The sequence below is a fragment of the Mastigoproctus giganteus genome, chromosome 5, assembly GCF_048544385.1.
Source record: "Mastigoproctus giganteus isolate SK-2022 chromosome 5, ASM4854438v1, whole genome shotgun sequence".
Taxonomy (NCBI): domain Eukaryota; kingdom Metazoa; phylum Arthropoda; class Arachnida; order Uropygi; family Thelyphonidae; genus Mastigoproctus; species Mastigoproctus giganteus.
The window spans coordinates 83,633,543-83,655,451 of NC_143579.1; the positions used below are offsets into that span (position 1 = coordinate 83,633,543).

The 21,909-nt window shown below is 35.7% G+C and overlaps 1 protein-coding gene across 2 annotated transcripts in view; it reads left to right on the top strand.

The window, feature by feature from the left end:
* LOC150085529 (gamma-aminobutyric acid receptor subunit beta-like) overlaps positions 1-21,909 on the top strand; it is a 397,105-nt gene that overhangs the window by 1,841 nt on the left and 373,355 nt on the right. For both annotated transcript variants that reach the window (XM_090374099.1, XM_090374100.1), the window contains exon 2: positions 238-320. In XM_090374099.1, coding sequence (XP_090230225.1) covers positions 238-320 — 83 coding nt within the window. The remainder of the gene's footprint in view (positions 1-237; positions 321-21,909) is intronic.

Sequence of the window (21,909 nt, forward strand, 5' to 3'; positions counted from 1 at the left end):
CTAATGCTACAGAAATCATAGCAAATATTGTAATATTGGCCCAATCTACGTTGGCAAATTCAGAATCCTCGATTAGAATACTATATGTTCTGGTTTGAATAACATTTTAAACACATAGTATTTATTTAAATCAATTACTACGTTTCTGATATAATGTACAAATTAATTCCATATTTAATTGTACATCGAAGACTTAGCTGACAGGTAAAATCATAATCTTTCTTTTATTTTTAACAGGAATGAAAAAGCCAACATTACAACTATACTAAATGGTTTCTTTGACAAAGGTTATGACAAGCGTGTTCGCCCTAACTACGGAGGTAAGGATTCATTTTTATTGTTAAATTCTATTAGATGGTGGCATTGCAGAAAAGAGTAGCTAACTGCAGTTATTTCCTTCCGGGGTGTAAAAAGTTGGTTACTGCAGACAAATAGGACATAACTGTTACAATAATGACAATAGATGGGACCCGCGTATGATATTACTTTACTTTGGTGGCACCAGTAGCCTCATATATTGAAAAAAGCGAACAGATAAGCGGAAATGTGATTATATTTTGCACACTGAAGTCAGTTGTAAGGACATTTAGGGCAGTTTTTTAAAAATACGTAAGAAACGTAGATAAAAACAACAAAAACAGAGCGCACAGTTAAGCCTTGAAGTGCAAGAAACGTTAGTTTTTAATATGCGTACGGGTGTAGTATTGCTTCCGAATATATTTGAGAGCTTCTCTCTTAAAAGCGAGACGCCCCAGGATGTATCGGGGTTTTGATAAATGGCCTTTTCCACCATTGTGAGAAATGCTATTCTTTAGAGTGCACTGAGCTGCGCAGAAGGCAACCAAGATGGATCATCAACAGGTCAACTGTGACGCAATGAAAAATAAAATCTGGTAACGTTGTGCAAATCCGAGTCTTTAAAACGAATTTTATTCCTTCGGCAGTTCGTTTTTATTGCTTGGTCTAATTAATGGTGTCAGATTAAAATGGCGCTGCTCGTCTTTCGATTAACAGAAACAAATGAAATGATGAAAAATGAATGTTTATATGCTAAGTAAACCTTAGTATAAGAATAAGTACAATTTAATCCAGTTAACCTAAGGTTACCAGAATTCCTCGCGGATTTTACACTCGAGTCCTAGTTTTTTTGTTATTTAAAAAATCATCTCATCATAAAATGAATTTTAATTAAATATTCTGCGCATTGCACCTTCGGTCAATACAACAGAATAAATAAAAACAATTCGCTGGTTGCATTAAGTAGACTGTATCATCATTATTTGTCGAATTTAAAATCGATGATAGTAGATTATTTGACCAATTTATGAATTTTAAGGAATTTTTTTCTTAGAAAAAAGAAATATGATAATTGGGAAAAACTAATTAGCAATTGGAAGTGGGATAAATAATCAGTGCAAGAGTTCCGAGCTTTTAAAAATTGCTCAATAACATTTTCTATTTTTGCTCATAATGAAAACGTAGAGCGTGTATTTTCGTTAATTAGCAATAAATTGAGGAACATTAGAAATAAAATAGAAACAAATACTGCGAATAGTTTATTGGTTATTTATAATTTCAAAATGGATTGTAAAATATTTTATAATTACTTACTTTGTAATCAAAACTTACTGAAAATGATTGGCATGTAACGATAAATAAATATGTATTGCAATTTTTTAGTAATAAATATAATTTTTAAAATGTCCTCGTTTTTAGAAGTAAAAACGTCCTATTTTTGTCCTAGTTTTTGAATTCTAAATCTGGTAACCCTAAGTTAACCTAAACAAATTCTGATTTTACAATTCAATTAAATTTCCAATACCCACACAAAATCACTCAGAAACAACCTCCTAAATCGATATAAATGATAATGAATACATTGACACTTATTCTCCTTCGATTGGATTATAAATTAATATAAAGTATTTAAGTAAAAAAATAATGGTGTACAGTAGTCTGAATAATACATATATTGAAATGTGAATTTTATAATTTCGGAACAGTTTATGGAAACGCTATAAAGATATTAATAAATACTAATATTAAATTCGGAAATGTTACATACGAATATTTCTTGTATTTCGGGAAGAAAATTAAAAGTTTGTTTATTATCTAAGTAAAGTGACATACAGTTTAAGTTTTACAATTTCACGCACTTGTATGATCATTTAAATATTAATTTTTCGGCATCTGTGGTGAAATTCTAGTTCTTCTTGGAAGAATTAAAGTAAATATGTATATAATTTTCTAAATAACTTTCAAAATCTTACTGGCCGGAATATTAATGATATTTTAAAAGCTTTGAAAATTTCGGTCCTGGGGAATACGTTCAATAAAATGCTATTTTGCCATGCCAGCCAGTGATCACTTGGAATGTGTGGAAGTGTTAATTGTGAACATATGGTTGGTTATATACAATTCACTATCTGATTTCTTCTTCAATTGATATATTGTTCTCAAATAAATTATTCTGTTAATAGATAAACAATACAAAATTGTGTTTTTAAAGTGCAAGGGAATTGTGATTTTTTCCGTGGTGGTGAAGAAAAACATTTAATATGATTTTTTATGGTGTTGATAAACATGCTTCCGATTTATCTCACTATCCTAAGGAGAAATAGTGTAAAAATATTTTTTTAGAAGTAATTGCAAATATATTTTATATTCTATATGAGCATATTACTATTTTGAAAATCTGTGACATAAATCCAGCGTTCAATAAAGAACTTTGTAACTATTGTTAGTTACTACATTTATGGCTTGTGGCTGATAGAATTTTTCCCTCTGCAATTCGCTTAATTACAGTTTCGAAGATTAAAACTCTCCAACTTCTTCATTTAAGTACGGTAACTATTCATTTTCAAGTGTTGTGTTTAAAATCGCCACTTAATAATCACTTATTTTAGCGATTATTCTACCTTTTAATCTCTCGAGACTTTTAAGTTTATTTTTCTCAAAATCATTGAGGTAGAGCCTGCCTCGAAAACCATACCACCTACTTAATAATCCTTATATCTGCTAATGGACATGGATTACCTTTCTGTTCATTGGTTTCCACAGCAAAAGTAATTTCCTTCTTGGCGACTACTCGGTTAGCTTGAAGCTTTCCTAAAGGGTCACCTGAGGTGCTAAAATCCAGTCATATGGAAAATGTAGGATCACTTAAGTTGCTTCTGTTCACTTACCATGTGTGTGTATTATTCACATATACATTCATAACGGAAATGCTAAGGGTTGTTTCCAATTTGATACAGGGATTAATGTCTGTAAAAGTCATCTTAGGTTAAAAGATCTCCAGGGTTAGTAACATTAGCTTAATGATATCGCTTGACTGCCAAGGAGTAGTAGTATTGATTATCGCCAGGGAGACCTCAGTTTCAGAAATATGGATTCAGACTGCAGAATATATTATTATTGAGCTGTTGTCATGACAATCACTTATTTCATAATAATGACATATTTTTGAATGTTGGTGTTATATAAACGCTAAATTTTATTGACGATTTTTTTACTAATTAGGGATAGTATAATAAAGTGGTCGTAAGAATTAACAATCGATTATTATTTTATATCAAATAGCAATTGAATTGAATCAATTATAATGGATTAAGTGTAATAATAATTTTCCTATCACACCATCTCTTACATGACTTTTTTTTTTAACCTAATAGCTAATCAAAGCAATTAGGATAAAGTGTATTTCCTCTCCTTGGGTTTCATTGAAGCCCTAAATCCATGTATAAACGTACAGCAGTACAAAACACACGCTTAGTCGAATCTTAAAAGTCCAAAATATGTCTGCTACTTTCTGAAGTCGGGAAGTTATAAATTTTAATTATATTTATAAGAGCAAGTGGAGTACTAGCTTTTGATTATTAATGATGAAGTCAGCCAAGCAGTTCAGTATCTAACACTGTCGGTGTTTGGACTGGAACACTTCAACATTCGGAGCTTCCGCTACAAGGGATTAGTTACAAGCCTTTTCGTTCAATTTTAGATTATTTAGAATTCCGTTTCCAGATAGTTGTTCTGTTCACTTCTCTTCGATAAATATCACTCCCTATAATAATTTGCAGAGTGAGAAGCAAGCGTTTACATCAACAGCTATTTTTTTTCTGTTCTCTTAGTTCTCGAAAATCACTAACTTCGTCTCTAACCTAAATTTTCTTTTGCCAATTATTAGATTCTGAAGATAACACTTTTAGTATTGTGTAGTTCCTGCCAAGTAATGTCATTTACAAATGCTTCCCAGTTGCACTCTACCAGTAACATGCACTATTCCGCATCCAATAATCTGACATATTAGTGTAACCTTCTCTGACTTCATTTATCGATTTCTTTCAAGTATTTCTCGAATTCCTCTTTATTACATGAACTGCTAATATTTTGAGGTAATTATTTGAGACTACACTATTATATCACGTTAGGCGTGAGTTTATTCAATCAGTCAACAAGACTTGGAAAATATTCGTACCTATTCTAAAATTAATCCTCTCACAATAAATTTAAATGTATGTCTCATTTTATATGTCATGTAACCAAGTGTAAAGATGTCCTCTGCCTTAGTTTGAAGCCTTGATTACCTCTATCGGATCACTGCTCAGGTGCCTGCTTTCGAAACACGAACTTACACAGTTGAAATCTCTCTTGGTAAGCCCACCTCTTTTTGTGTGCTTAACCAATCTATTCGCTCTTATTAGAATAGTTTCCATCAGGTCCACTTCTTTCCTGGAAGTGGACCTGATTTTCCAAGCCTGTATAGAATATTAAAATTGCTGAAAAACTATTGTTTTTTATAATAGTACAAATGTAATCATCTCTTTTTCTATGCAGGCAAAATTCCTGTATATCATTAACGAAACCCCCATGAGTTCGCCTAGCACTCTGTTAAACTTACAGTCGTGTAGTTTCCCATTTTACCTTAAGATTCACTTTTGAGGATAGGGCAGATGTTTGCACCTCTCCAACTGTAGGTAATTCTGACTCCAACGATGCTCTCATTATAATAGTTTAAGATATAATGAAAATTTTGCTGCATCCTTAGTATAACTGGATATATTCCATCAGATCTTAGCGTCCTATTCACTTTTAATTGTAATTTTGAATATAGCCCGTTTTCACTTAAAAGCGTTCAGCTAGTTATTATTTACTAGCTCACACGTGTCCTCAGTTTTATAAAATTCTTCACATATGAATGCGAATGTAAAATATTTGGCAGCTAAGTCAGAGTCACTAACATCATTATCGTAGAAATAGAGAGGACCAACAAGTTTATTCACCTTTGCTTTGATACTAACCTAATCGACGAATTCCTTGTTGCTGACACTTTGCGATTATGATCACTGTGCTCCCCCCCCCCCCCCACGAGGCTGCATAATGGTCATAATCGCTAACCCTCACACCGTTGGTTAAGGGCTGAATTCGAATCCTTCGATGATGTTAGGAATTTTTATGGCCTTTTTTCACAATGTGGCTGAATTAGTCGTTCTAAGATGATGGTTGCATGGTTTTCTCCTAGATACTCGGGTTTTTTTGTCCAGCAGTCAGACCGACCGCAGCATACGCGTAATTACTGACGCCTCATACCCTTAGTTTCTTTGCCGCTTAACACATGCATACCTTGTTATTGTTCTTTGTAGTCTTAACTAAAGTCTACTCATAGTCCACATTAGCATGCTCAGCTCCCTGAGATTTTATTATACACTAATGTAGCGTAGGATTCCGGGATCCTTATAATTGACTATCATTCCGGCATCCTTTATTGTGCCAACAAGATCACCAGTTTTCTTTGTATCCATTTTTGTTAACACCAACTAAAAAGTGCACCATCAACACTCTTTAGTTGGTATTAAAAGGTTATTAGTTTACAAAATAACGTCCTTAAACATTTACTATTTGTTAAAATTACCATTTGGTTCCGCTGAAATAGATTTAATGTCTTGTGTCCATTGCGATCCATAACTAGCGCCCAATTGGTCTGACTAAAGAATCTGTCAAGTGCCTGAATATGATAAATGCCCGTCCAGTGTGAATCTCACAAGAAAACAGCTTTCTTTCCAAATACTCAACGGGACTTCAAACAAAAACAACAAATTTTCATATTTTGGTTTCCCCGAGCCAAAGTTCAATACATCTGCAGTGCATTGTTTCTGTAATATTGTGTATTTTAAGGTAAGATTGCTTGGTTTTTTTTAAGGAAAACTATTGTATCCTCTCCTGAGACCGACTAACTCAGTCACAATGAGAAGAAAAGCTCATAAAAGTTCTTGTCTTTATCTGCATTCGAACTGAGGCGTTTTCCACACGACGTGAATGATGGTGACGATGTGACTTCAGACAAGCTGTACGATTAAATTTCACGAAGATATCGCCTTATTTACCAAAACTTTCAGTCCAGTGGGACGTTTCAAATATTTGTATAATTTATTCTGTTTCAGACTTTCTAACAACAGGAGAGGGTTCCATAGAACCTGTCTTAAGTGCCACATTGATTGAAATCTATCACACAATAGCTTCTTTCAACAGATCCAAATTCCCTACACTTCGATGATTTTAATGCATTATGTGTTACTCACATAATTTGATGGTAAAAGAAAGGCAACAAGAGTTGTAGATGGCGTTAGGCTTCCGAATTTCCACACACAAAAACTGTGCGCGTTCATTTGGGAAAAAAATTTCCATCCAGATTTAGAATATGGAAGGCATATTATTCCGATAAAATCAAGTGTCAAGTTTGTAAGGCTTGTATTAGCTCAACATTTGACCTTTCTAGAGCACATTCGTCAAAATAAACCGATTGAAAAGCATAATCATTTTATGGCTGCTCGCTTACATCAATTGTATTAGATCTTGAAGGGCATTTCTCCATCTCTATCGAACCCTATTCCGATCCAAACTGCAGCATGATTCTACCAGGCAAAATTCCTTCAGATGACATCAGCATACTAATAAGAGTTTATCGTACAATCCCGGTGTCAAGTTTATATGTGGAAGTTAATGAAATAGATTTCCCACTGAGTCACTTCTGCCCCTCCAAATAAAACAAATTTAACCTCACAATTCCCCTTAAGTTACGGTCCCTAAGAGACCATCCAGTATGGCAATCTGTCCTTATGAAAGATATTTACACTAGACGATGAAATGCTAATAAACAATAATCAATTTTTAAAGTATAAACATGGCGGTAAAACAAGTTGTACAATCAAAAATTTTGTATTGCATCTTGGACTTTGTCTTTGTATTTGGGACCTTTCTCTTAAAGAATGGAGAAAGCTGCCCACCGTACCAAGTGTTCTGACTGTACAGCTAAAGGCTGCCTGAATTGGAAGTCCTGACTTTGATGATAGAGCGAATTTTTCAAGAATTGCATTACGCGTACAGCATCCATTGAATGAACTTAAAATGTTATAATGACAGAAATATGGATATCGTTTTTGTTCTAAGTTTTAAAGGCCTTTTTAGGCAGATTTGCAAATGTGTAAGTGCCTGTCAGTTCCAATATATCCGTCCATAAGTAACAACTCAACTCCATGAACGAATTTTCATGAAATTATGTATTTGCTCTTCAAGAGAGCCAAATATAAAGTTTAGCCATTCATGTTAAAATCAGTTGTTTTGATTTTTGCGCCAAGGTAATGAGGACATGGGCGTGTTAAAATCGAATAAATAGATATCTGGCATTTTTAATATACACATCTTCTCGGGATATATTTTTATTTACTTGAGAATAACTCAAATTTTATTTCATAATGTAGTTTCCTGACTCATAACTTAATTTCAAAACCCATTCCTTTAGAATGTTAGATAAAAAAAAATAACTAAAAGTAAAAAAATAATAACTGATTATTCTCTCTAAAAGAAACGGAAATTATACATTACCAAAATATTCTTCGCTGTTCACAATCTTATCTCTTTACAATTGTCCTTTTTACCGTAATTTTGTTTTAATAAACGGAATTTACTATAAAATGCATTGTCATTCTGCTGGATGAGAACAGAAAATACTGACAATTCATGTAGTTTATGGCTGCCTTAATAGCAATATTGAATATCGCTTCATGAATCCATGAACCTTATTTTCCTCCGGCCATCTTTCTTGATTAAAACACTGTGACAGATTGTTTCCTTTTAGAAAGCCGAAAGGCGAGCATCCTTAAATCTTCTGTCGTAACATCAAACAACAGCTCCAGAGCATGAATTACTAATCGATCCTCTAATTCATTGAGTAAATCATTCAATTTTGTCATGGATTTGTTTTTGCTATCTAGATAGCGTTTTAAAGTGACCTTGGGACTGAGTTATCCTTATTAAATACCCTAACCCTTGTTAGAGTTTTCTCTATAGCTTCAACTGCCATGCAATGATACATAAATATTTTATTAGTTTTAATTAGTTATGCTTCTTAATTTTAATATTTGTTTTAATTTAAGAAAAATTCAAACCTACTTTATAATGTCCCAATCTGACTTTCCTCATTTAGACTATTATTTCTTCCTTCATTGGATTAGTGACCCATTTCGAGGAACAAAAAGCTAGTCGTTGTACGCAATATCCCTCCATAACAGAAAATCGACCACAGAACACACAGTTTAACAAACAATACAGAGCCAGTAATTTATCTTTTATCTATCCACAAGCCACCGATTCAATTCAGGCAGCCTTCCCCAAAAAATCTACCACGACAGCTGAAGGCGTGAATCACTAGATTTCCTAATTCGTATTTTAGAAGGTTTTAAATTCCTTTCGAAAGCTGTGTGTATACTGTGGTGCTATTCGCAATTGTAACTCTATAAACATCTTCGAAATAAACGATATTAAATTGCTATATACAGATTCTCCGAATATCTTCTATGCATTAATAAATAATCCGAAAAAACACCAACGCTCCATCCTTTGTCGAATAAAACTACTACTACATGTACTTCTTTTTAAGTTAAAATTTTTAAGTCCGGCTCTTCTGGGGTTTCGTGTAATGGGATGATTAACGGAATGGATATGGCAGATTCATCAGCATAGTCAATTCCATCTTTGGTATCAGTTCTTTCGTTCCATACACTGATTATAAAAGAAGATTCGAAATAATTCCAATTCCATTTGATAGAAAATGACATGAACAGAATACAAATAAGTTTTATCGAATCGAGTCAAAAATAGCTCTGTGGTACACGTGGCTTCATATTAGACGTAGCCAAGTCACTAATTCTTTTCATACTGACAATTAAAAATATTACGTGGTATTTTATGTGATTTGAAGAAGTAAATTCCACTTCGCAAACAAGAGCAGTCTCTGGAGTGTGTAACAGCATCTGCGAGACCGAGCAAAATAATCGGGGCCCTCAACAAAAAAAAAAAAAAAGAAACGCTGTTTGTGTGTGCCTGCATGTTGCGCATTCGGATATCAGCAGCCATTGCTAGCGTATTATCTGGAAGCAGACTTGCTTGATTGAGTTTATTCAGATTTAATATGATAATAGAACACGATTATTTTTCGGCCATTAAATTATGTATCTTTGTTCGTGTAAACAGAATAAAAATCTAATTTAGATTTGCGTTATCATATTTGTCAGATGTTAAAAAACTGCATAGACAGGAGTGACAGAAAAATCGCAACCTCAAAACTAAGATGATACGTAAGTAAATAGATAAAATAATCACATACGAAGATTGCAATTATTTGACACAGTATTATGCAAAATATATGGACGTACTTTGCAACATCATTTGAATAATGCCGGTGGCGTATTTTTTAATTAATGATTCGCTCGGTTTGCTTTCTGCTAGTAGTGGATAAACAACTCTTGAATTAACTTAAACGTAATGCAGTATAATAATTTATCTTTTTATAAAGGACTAGGTTAAAGTTAACTGTTACAAACAGTTTTTCTACTCATTAAATAATTTCTGTGTAAATTTTCTACAGGTAATACGATAGCATTTTCATAACATGGTAATAATTATTTTAAATACGATTAAAACGTTAATTCTGATTTCAAAATGACTTGGTCATACAAATATATTTTTTCCCTTTTAAGATAGACAATTTACCATTGCTATAACAACAAACTTAGACTGTCGATTATCTTGATTAGTGAAGGGTGTCAAACACATTTGCAATTCAGAAAACAAGTTCTCAACGAGATTATAGTACATGTATTCCAAAGAGATGCTTTTAGAATAATTATTTTCTTATTTATCCATTATATTAATCAAATATAACATACTTTACTCAACTCACGAAATCTGATATTCTCTAAAAGCAGATAAATTTCATTGAGCACTAGATTTCAAGTAAATTCTTACGATGATCACGTAGGAAGTGATGACAACACAACATCAGAATTATTCACAAATTATCATCGTCACAACTATGGCCATTCTCATATTTCTAAATCCCTAGAATTACTTGATTAATCCTCGAAGCATGAACGTATTAAATATAATTTGTACGCAAAGTATTATGGCAATCTCCCCATTGAACGTATCCAGGCTGAACCCATTATTCAAAACAAAGAATTAATAATTCATACGTAAGAAACAATAAAAACAAAAGGGTTTATTTCTGCGTTATAACTTTTTTGGTGCATTAGTAATCAGCTGGGGCGTGGTTAACGTGACGCAAGCTAATAACTCAGAAGCATATTAGTTGTCAACCAATCGGGAATGGGACAGATAGACTGTAATATCTGGCCTCTTTCATTTAATAATTTACCACAATAACAAATAAAATTTAGGCAGGAACTATTGCGATGTTCATACAAAATATGTCTTAACAGCTATCTCCTTAACGGGACCCAGCCGATTTTTCGGAAATTCAGCAATTCAATTGTTCTTTGTTCAGGCTTAACCGTCGAGAAACAGGATAACATCATCGCTATTCCTCGTATAATACTGAATACGAGGACGATTTACCTTTTATCCTCAAGTTTTCTTACGGTTGGCTTTCGTTATAATAATCAACAAAAGTCTTGAGCAAACATTCAATAGATTTGGTCTTCGCACAGATCACGATTTCTACTGCAAGCTTAGAAATTCAAACTCAATTGCCCAAAATCTCCCGAAGAACAATTATTATTATCTTCTTTATTTTCTTCTAAGAGACACACCCGCTTACGGCTATTAACCAGGGGTGCACATTCAGATATACAAATATAAGTTATATACATAATTATCCATTTATAATTTATACATATCGTTGTCTTAATAAATTATACAAATTACACATTGTCTAATTAACTATATTATACATATCATTGCCTTATTTTTACATGATAGAAAGATAGCAAAAGCATAATTTGTAATTTTACAAGGAATTAGAAAATGTTCACATCTACAGCACTATTTACAGTGAGATATCAGAAAGACAAGACGTCCAATATAAACATAACAGGAGCAAAAACAGTCCCGACCAGCTCATTCTTCACTTCCTGCATTCTCTTTTGTTTTCATCTGTGGACTTCACTCAACATTTATAGGTGGAGTAATGCATTCTGAAACATTTCAGTCCTGTACTTCTATGTGCAAAGCCTTTCTGGGTCTGCTTGAAGGTCGTTGTACATCTTAATGGTGTTAGAAGGAAAAAAATCGCTGAAGGCTTCCCACTGGGATGGTGTCCTATTCGGCCACCTTTGCGTCATGCGGGGCCGAATCAGCAGGTAGTCAGTTTTCGGCGAATCGAGTCTCCCGGTCAGCAGTTTTGCAAGCGTGAGAATGTTCTTGGTGACAATTATGAGAGACCAAGGCGTGACATCCAAGTTGGCAAACAGAACAGTCCTTGAGATTGTAAATGGCCTCGTAGTGATCCTGTTTAACCATCTCAGCATCTAGTACTCTAAACCTAGGAAAGCCTTGATGGTAGCATCTGGGGCAGAAGACTAAATCTGAGATGCGTAGAGAGGGATGGGGATGACGCATCTTAAAATATATTGTTTAACAAGGTCAGGGTTCCTGATACCTACCAGTTCCTGTCTTGGAGGTCCATAGCGCTGCGTAAGTTTTCTTCTTTACATGTCCGAAATGGGGTGTGAAGTTTAGGTTTTCGTCCCATTTCAGACCAAGATCAATGTGTCCTGACTTTTTTGACCACGCTGCCACTCACGCGTATTGATATGTGATTCTTTATTACCTTGTTGGTGAAACCATTTGTGCTGTCTTGCGTTCAATTATTCGGAGCCCCATGCAATTAAGGTATTCTTGCAGCTCGGCGATTTTGGAGTTTGCTTCGTTGTTGCATTGCGATTCGCAATATTGCTTGCCAAGAACTTTTCAGCAGTGTGTCTACAGAATAATAATAAAAAAAAAAAAATAGGTTATTATACGTTTTTACTCTTAGAATTTATCTTTCGTGTCTCTCATAATTTATAGCAAATTTATAAATTCGAAATGTATTGACATAATAATAAATAAGTTAATATTGTACAATGTTTACACTAAAACGTTGTATAAATAGGGTACATGATACAAACCTAAAACCACTTGCACGTGATAGAGGGTATATTCAAGATTTTATTCACCAACCTGTAATGTGGGCGCTAGAGTGAATGGCAAATAATCGTGATAAAAAAACTGATAAATTGTAAAAAAAAAAAAAAAACAACTATTGTACAAATTGGTGCAGTATGAAATTATGGGAAAATTCCTGCTATGGACAGTTGAGTAGTTTATCAATTTCCACTGCCCTTCGTGGATTGATGTTATTAGTAGAGTCCACCAGAGTTTGCTGAGCACAGTGTCGTTTTCTATATTTATTAATGATATTGACGAAGGCGTATCAGGTTTGATGTCCAAGTTTTCAGATGATACAAAGGTTAGCAGGGTGGTTAATAACAGCAATAATGGTATGCTACTGCAACGAGATCTAGTAAAATTAGGCAGATGGGCTGAGAAATGACAGCTGAAATTTAACATTGACAAATGCAAAGTACGTATTGCACATGGGTTCGAAGAAGTTTTTCGCGAAGTTCAGAGAAATCCATCTGAAGTTACAACTTCGTACAGAAGCAGTCGATTAACGACAAAACCAAGAGGATGGAATTTTGTTGTTGTGGTAAAGTTCGTCATGATTACAGTTTTGTGATTATGATGCAATCTACAGCAGCGCACTTATTTTCAGATTGGTGCATAGAAACTTGAAGATATCCTGAATCGTCTGGAAATTGTGTCAAATTTGTATCGTACGCTGTATTCACAAAATGCTTTAGATTGGTAAAAAAGGTGGTTTGTGGTGGGTCCGGACAAAACCTCCCCAGAACAAAACCCTTTAAATTAAAGTCCGAAGTACAACAACCCTCCTCCCCTTAGTTAAAAAAAAAAAACATAACAAAAGCCACTTTTTTACTGTTTTCAGACTTTAACACCATTATAAAAATTTTAAAGAGGGGATCTTTAGGTGTTTTGATTTGTATATATTGATTACTAAATAAACGAGCTTTTGTAGTGTAAATATTTTATTGATCATTCATAAAGTTCGACGAAATTCAAACAAATGGCGTTTGGATTTTGTAAATCAGTTCACTAGAACTTGAGATATCGTACCGGTTACGAAAAATGCGCCACTCTAATCACACTACTAGTGACTGCTCTGTGCAGACTAGTGGTGGGAGCATGGGAAGCGCCTCTGGCGTAAGACGAGGATGATGTAACTTCCGTGATGCATTTTTCGTGACCGATCAGATTTACTCGGTTGTCCGTGCCCCCAAGTTTTTTTTTTAATTTTTTTGATATTTCACATAAAAAAAAATTAATTGAAAATTAAAATTACTTAAATTTTAATAATGAAGTAATCCTAAAAAATATTATAATCTTTGTTTGCGTTGGTTCAATCTATTTTATCATTGTTTTGTCTACCTGAATAAGCTTCCAAAAGTGACCTTGATGCATTCTGATCACAATTTAGTGAACATGTGACCTACCTTGTATCTTAGCAGCCTGTTAGGGATTAAATCAGAATTAACTTCAGGTCATTTCTGGGGAAGGCAAGTCAAGTGTGCATATAAAACTGCTAGATCTAATCTGAGGCATCAGTTACATTTCAGCCACCATAGTGTTAACGTCTATAGGAATATACTGTTGTTGCAAGCTTTGTAGTGTTTTTAAAAATTGGTTATACTCTGAGCGACTCGAAATATCAGTATCTTCAACCACCATGGACATCACCAAGAATAATAAACGAGGTTCTAAACTATGTGCAAAAGGCTACTTATACACCAAGAGCTCAAACATTACACGAATACGTTGGGAATGTTCTCAGTGGAATGCACTTTCTTGCAAAGTTTGTGATCACACCGATTTGGAGGTGAAGCAACTACTTTCTGTGACTGAACACAGCCACGACTCAGATCTTAATAAGGTTAGCAGCCGAAGTAAAGAACACCATAAAGACAGCTGCTTTGACCAACAGGATCAGACTACACATACTGTTGCAGACGCCATATGTCAACAACCACTTTGAAGTCGGTTGTGCCATTGGTCGAATTGACTCTTTGAAACGTAATGTTCGACGTCTACAGAAAGGAGCAGTGCCAAAGGACCCAAAATCCCAACCAGAATTGAAGCATATCAGTGGTGAATGGAAAATCACAGGGGCTCGAGAATACCAGAATGTTCTCATATTTACATTTAGCCCACAGTACATACCACATGGTTTATGGATCGGACTTTTGTAACAGCTCCAAGACTGTTCCAGCAATCATACATCAACCGGACTCCTCTTGGGCTATCTGCCCAAGAGGAGTCCGGTTGATGTATGATTGTTGGAACAGTCTTGGAGCTAAAGGCGTACATGTGTGAACGCCTTTGTCTTCAAAGTCTCAATCAACCTATGAAGGACTCCTCCGGGCAATTTTGGATAAATGTGAACATCTGGTATCCAATCCAAATCCCAGCACTGTGATGACAGATTTTGAACGTGCAGTGATCAATGCTGTTTCTAGTCCTGGGACCACGTGTGTCATATCGTGGCTCTTTCTACCATTTGATTCAAAGTGCATGGAGAAAGGTGCAAAGTTTAGAACTGAATGCTGGAGTCATGATCGAAAGAAATAGTTTTGTGAACTGTTGGTTGGACTGGCATTTCTACCTATAGACGACGTGGCCAATGGGATGGATTATCTGATGGAGAATATACCTAATGTTGAAGGACTGGAAAGCCTAGTGGACTATTTCAGTAGTACCTATGTGTTCGGCACTTGTCATCGCATCCAGCCACCAGCTCTTCGTGATGGAATACTTCCTCCACTATGCATGAGAATGATTCCCCCAGTTTCCTCCACATTTATGGAATGTCCATCAGACAACCATTTACGAGGAGAACTGCACCAACAATCTATGCGAGAGTTGGAAATTTTCTTTCTGTTGGCTTGTGGGGAATGGCCATCCAACCATCTGGAAGGCCATTGAAAGTATTATAAAGGATCAGGCTCTTATATCAACAGCCCTAATCAAGGATTCCCGTGGTGAGCCTCCAAGAAAACGAGTCAAACGTGCTACAAAGGAGTATCAAAAGCGTATGAAGAACCTGTGTCTGGGCTATGTGAATGACAAGAAGATCTTGGTGGAATTTCAGAATGGTATAAGTCACAGCATCAATTGGAAGTAAAATGTACTTTAAATGAAACTTAACGCTTAATGAGATTTTCAATATTGTGCTTTATTTGTTTGATTTTTCATAGATACGATATGATGTTCCTTTTATGTTCATTTTTATGATTGTGTAAAATTTTTTTCTCCTCTAAAACAGTGAGCTATAAATTTATAGTGCAAGTGTTAATATATGCTACAGTGTAGTATTTTTGCAAATGCAACATATTAGTACGCAGAAATTCTAAAATAATTATATTATTGCTGTTGTATACAGTTAGTCATTATATCCACGTGAAATATATTAAGTGAAAAAGATATTAAAAATTACTATTTCAAGGGGATAATCAACCATTTATTTAAAATATATTTCCTTTATTTTTTTGTTGCATACTGTTTGTCAGGAGATGAGTCGAGATATCCAAAATTAAAAAGGTTGCGTGGCAGCTTCTTATCTTTAAAATAAATGGACTATTTGAGAATATCGTTTGTTTAAAAGTAGTTCAATATCAAGACAACTCGTTGCGATAGTGACTTCAATCCGCTGCGAGAATTTAAAAACATTGCATTTACTAGGCAATTTAAATCCTTCCTGCCATTAAAAGATACACAGATCGAAAAAGTCTCGCGCTTCACAATCAGTATTCAAAATAATCGCATAGAGGGCCGTTTGAATGGGAAAACTGGAACTGATGCAACTGTAAAGTATAGTTTGCAATTAAGAAGATGAATTTCTTTATTTTAACATTTATTCGTAATTGATGTTAAATTTGAATTACAACTCTTAGAACCTATCATTCTTCAGTTGAGTGTGCTACCCCCACCCATCAGTCGATAATTTAAATAACTTGGGAGTACCGTGATCCACATGAAGGACCTTGAATTTAGTAGCATTAAATCTTAATTGCTATTTCCGGTCAGTTGAATAATTTTGTCTTGTTGTAGCAACGTACTCCACCTTCATCAGCAAATTTTGATTTCAAATTTTATAAGGAAAGTGGAAGTGTAATGGTTGAAGCTAAACATAGAAAAGCCGCCTGGAATGGATGGAATCTATCCACTTATATTAAGAGAGGCAGCAAAGGAGGTAAGCAAACCTTTAGCCTTAATTATGAGAGTATCTTTTGGATTCGAGGAAAATCGTTATGGTCTGGAGATATGCGAATCTATCACCAATTCATAAAGGGGGATCAAACGGCAACAGGAGTAATGCAGACCTGTTAACTTAACGTGTGTTTCCAGGGAAATAATGGAGTCATTGGTTAAAGAAGTAATGCACGATCATCTGCACAGGCATGCAGTTATACTGCAGTCACAGCATGGATTTGGCAATTCATTTTATTTGAACACTATGAAGCAGTGACCAAGGAAATGGATGCAAAGAAATAATTTTGAAATCATATACTTGAATTTCAGGAAGACGTTTGATACTGTTGCACATAAAAAGACTGCTACAAACTGGTGAACTGTGGCATTAAGGACAAGTTACTACTATGGATAACGGGATGGTTAAGTGTAAGAAGTGGTTATCATTGGGCACTGTTCTTCGTGGACTAACGTTATTAGTGGAGTACCACGGGTTCGATGCTGGGCCCATTGTTGTTTTCAATGTTTATTGATGAAAATATATCACGTTTAACGTTTAAGTTTGTTACCACCAAGCCAAAGGATGGCTTGGTGGTTACTGAGTGTAATCAGGGTGTGCTTCTGCTGCAAGACCTAAAACATTAGGTCGTTGGGCAGAGAAATGATAATTGAAGTTCAACAGTGACGAATGAAATGACGAATGTATATGGGTAGTAGTATTCCAGAATAACTTATCAACTGTGTGGTGCTACCTCAGGGTAGTGGAAAAAGAAAAACACCTGGAGATAATTGTGCAGCCAGATATGAAATTCTCTAAGCAGTGCAGACATGCTGCCAGGAGAGCTCATGGGGTTTTGTCAATGATATACAGAAACTTTGCTAACAAGGATGAGGAGGTGATTATCCCTTCGTACAAGGCCGTTGTTAGGCCGTATACAGATGTATTAGCCACATGGTGCAAGGTTGCGGGTTCGAACCCCGCCTCGGGCTTGGATCAACGTACTGCAAAAACCTTGGGAGGTGCATTATGGCCACAGAGGCCTAAGCGCCAACAACTACCAAAAATAAAATGGTGCAAGGAAGCCTATGGCTTATGCTGCACCAGCCAAAAAATAAATAAAATAAAATGGTAAGAATAAAATAATAGTAATAAGGAGAAAATAATTAATAAATAAGAGAAAAAGAAATGGACAACCTAAGCGTTTCTCTCCTTCCGCAGGTAATTATCCAGCTGACCTTTGAATTTCCCCAAACTGTCAGCCTCTACCACCCATGTAGGTAACTTATTCCAGTAATTTAAAACTCGCTGTCTAAAATAAAACTTCCTGCAATCCAGTCTAAATATCTCCCCATGCAACTTGAATTTATGGCCCCTACTTCTAGAATCATTTATAATCGTGAAAATTTAGTCCTCATTCATTCATTTTGCTTATGTCTCTCAGAGCCTTAAATACCTAAATCAAATCTCATCTAAAGTGCCTAGTTTCCAAGCTGTGTAACCCTCATATGGAAGCCCTTTTGCCGATCTCACCAGGCGAGTTACCCGTCTTTGCACCCTTTCAAGAAGCTCGATGTCTTTCTTTAGGTGCGGTCTCCACACCTGAACACAGTATTCCATGTGTGGTCTAACAAATAGCGTTATACAATGGGATTATCACGTCCCTATCTCTACTTGCAAAAGTTCGATAGATCATCGATAGGACACCATGGGCCTTCCTTGCAACCTGTCTACAATGCTCAGAGAACTTAGTCTGACCATATCGTAACACCCAGCTCCCTTTCCTCCAGTACTGGGTTTAGTGGAACTCCACCAAGTGAATAAGTTATTTTGGGGTTGCTGTTCCCCAGGTGCAATACTTTATACTTTGCTGGATTGAAGCATAGCTGCCATTTTTCTGACCATTCCTGAAGTATATCTAGGTCATTTTGAAGAAGCTCTGCTTGGCGGCGATGTAAGAGGCCTCGCTTTAGGAAGGATGTAGATCTCCTAGAACGGGTGCAGAGAAGGGAAACAGAATGAAGGTAACAAAAGGGTGCTCTTACCTAGAAAGGCTTCAGTTCTGCAAATTGAATGCTTCCGGAGACTAAGCACCTGCTGGGAAATCTGATTAAGGTGTTTAAGGGCTTGAATGGATTGAGTGAGCTAAATGTTAATGGCATTCTTCCTCTTGTTGAGACTGGCATAAATTCAAGTTGAGGAAGGATGGTTGTGGAGAATAGATTTGCGGAAGTTTGCCTTCACCCAGTGGGTGATTGATTGTTGGAAAAAATGCTTCAATCTGTTGTGTGGAAGTGGGTGGTTTGAATGAATTCGAGGAAGAATTAGATAAATTCTTGGAGGGTATGGATGGGTGAAGTGTGTTGGTTTTTTTTTGACTGATGCTATAGAAGCTTGCTTTCTTTCGTCTTTTCCACCGCTACTATAATAATATCAACAACATTAATGAAATTTAGGAAAAAAATAGTCCCAAACACAAAACCCTGATGGATACTTGTCCATTTGAAGCATCCTATTTATAATTCATTTCTGTTTTCTGCGTACAGTTAACCATTCGTTATCTGCTCGACTGTTCCTTTCAGTATAATTGAATTGATAGCCATCATCTGTCTTCACTTTTAAATTCATTAAATCCTCAATTATTTCCCTGACCAACATGATTTTTGTATTCACTTTTTATGCGTAGATTTATAAAATAATTCTTGAAACTTCGCCTCGCATCACAATTTCTACTATACTAGTTCCTTCCTTACCCATAAATGTGTTATATTACTACAATAAATCGTATTAAGATGTGACACTGATCTCTTGTGTTCCTGCATATAGTACTGTTTGTATAAGCTCGCAGATTCTAGGAAGGTTTGCATAAGCTCATAGACAGTAGGAAATTAAACCGTCAACCTTGTCTATTTGCGTCTCACCAACGGAAAGACAGTTGTAGTTGGAGTACGTGTACAGTTTTCCTGCATATTGTTTGTTTATTTTGTGTTTTGCTCAACATTGTATTGTCAGAATATTTAAACAGAAGTAAAGGTAGTTTCTGAATCACTCTAACAATTTCTGCTCCGTGTGTCTACAGTTTATAACAAACACTTAGAGGAAGAAAATCTGCAGTATTGCTGAATTCGCGTGTTCTTTGTACTTTTACTGCAAGATTGTAATCAGAACAAAACTTGGGTTCCACACATACACTGCCCTACCATTAATATCCGGACACCTGCCTTTAGACAAAAAAAAGAGCTTTTATTGTGCCATTTAATATTTTTTGCGTCCTTCTCCGAAGTTATTTCCTTACTGTTGGAAGTGCGTAATTGTCCAGGATGTCCTTGTATTTCACAGAATTCATGGTTTTGTCGATAACGACTAATGGGCCCAAGCCAAACCATGAAAGGAGCCCAACACCATGACTCTGCCTCCACCAAACTTCATTGATGGGAGGATACAATCGGGAAGCAACTGTTCCCCTGGCAATCGCCACACCCAGGAAGGGCCATCAGACTGGTAGAGTGCGAACCTCGACTCGTCTGTCCATAGGACTGTTTTCCACTGCTCTACAGTCCAGGATTCGCGCTCCTTACACCATTTAATCGGCGTCATTTGTTGAGGTGATCAATTCTGTTGAACTGTTGAGGTAATTCTGCTGAACGTGTCATCTTGCATGCCCACTTTTGCAGTTTTCTGTTCGAAGCCCAGTGTTCATATTTATAGCAGGTTCTGTGACGTGTTGCTTGCATAGGACCTGTTTCCTCATCCATGGAGGGGTGTCCTGATATTTATGGTACGGTAGTGTATGTGTTGCATTACCTTCACCGCAATCTGAGGATGCGACTAATTGGGAAAATTAAAAATGTTCGAAGTGCATAATTGTCCAGGTTGTCCTGTTTTTGCTGTTTCGGTAGTGTGGTGAGAATTGCACAACCGTATTGACAATTGCAATTTCTGCGCAACAAAAATATCGGGGATGTCCAAAATAGCAAGCACAGCATCAAATATCCTAACGCATCATGTGAAATGAGGTGAAGACATGCCGATACCAGATCCCCCAAAATTATGGGATAAAGGAAATAGAGATTGATATAACGATGATTCTTGTGTTGATGACTTTGCTGGACAGTGAATTTTAACAGATTTTGTATACCAGCCAGAAAGTTACAATGCGCTGCACTTAATTAAATAAAAGTTGAATGACCTAGTTCGTGATTTAAACTTATCTAAAGAGCAAACAGAACTTCATGGTTCTAGGTCACAGCCCTGGAATTTTTGATTTTTTTCACAACGTGGCTGAATTAGTCGATCTCAGTTTTTAATCCCAGAAACTCGGGCATGGTTTTTTTCCCAGAAACTTGGGTTTTTCGTCCAGAAAACCGAAAATCGACCACAGAATACACGCGATTTACAGACGCTATACGTGGAGCAACATGACCTTAGTTGCCAATGCTCATAAAATCTAATAACAAGAACAGTAACAAGTTAAGAAGTAGGTACTAAAATTCCAATATATCGAAAACATCACAAATCGTTTTCAAAATATTTCATTGTGAAAGACAGTATTTCCGAAAAGATATTAGTGGTATTTTGAACAATGTGCGCATTGAACACAGTCCTAATTAATGGCGTATATTTATCGATGCTACAAAATTAAGTTTAAAAGAAAATTGGAGCACAATGGAAATGCATTCCCATCGGTCCCTCTGTTTCATGCTTGAAAGAAGCATATGGAAGAATGTCGAAGACCCTGAGTACAATAAAGTACCATGACTTTGCCTGGAATGTCTGGTAATCTTAAAGCAATTGAATTACTCGCTGGTCTTGTGGGACAGTTATGGAACAGATAAACATTTTGCTGCAGTGGGAAAAGTTGGAGGAATTTTTACAAGGGAGAAGTAATATAAAATATATTCCACTGGGTGAACCAAAACAGGTTCTTCTTTCACCTTTCGTTATAAAATTTGGATTCATGAAGAATTCTGTTAAGGCTCTAGATAAAGAAGGTGGATATTCTGCTGCCCAAAGAAAGTATTTAACAAATGCAAAACTGAAAGAAAGAATTTTTATTGGGCTTCAAATAAAGAAGCTCTTTGAAAGAGACGTATTTGAAACAAAACTGCAGGAGACTGAACTAACTTGGTGATCATATAAAGCAGTTGTACATGGAGTTCGTGGAAGAAGGAAAGAAGATAATTATGAGTACCTGGTGTCAACTGTACTACAATGTTATAAAGATATCGACTTCCGAATCTCTTTGAAAGTTC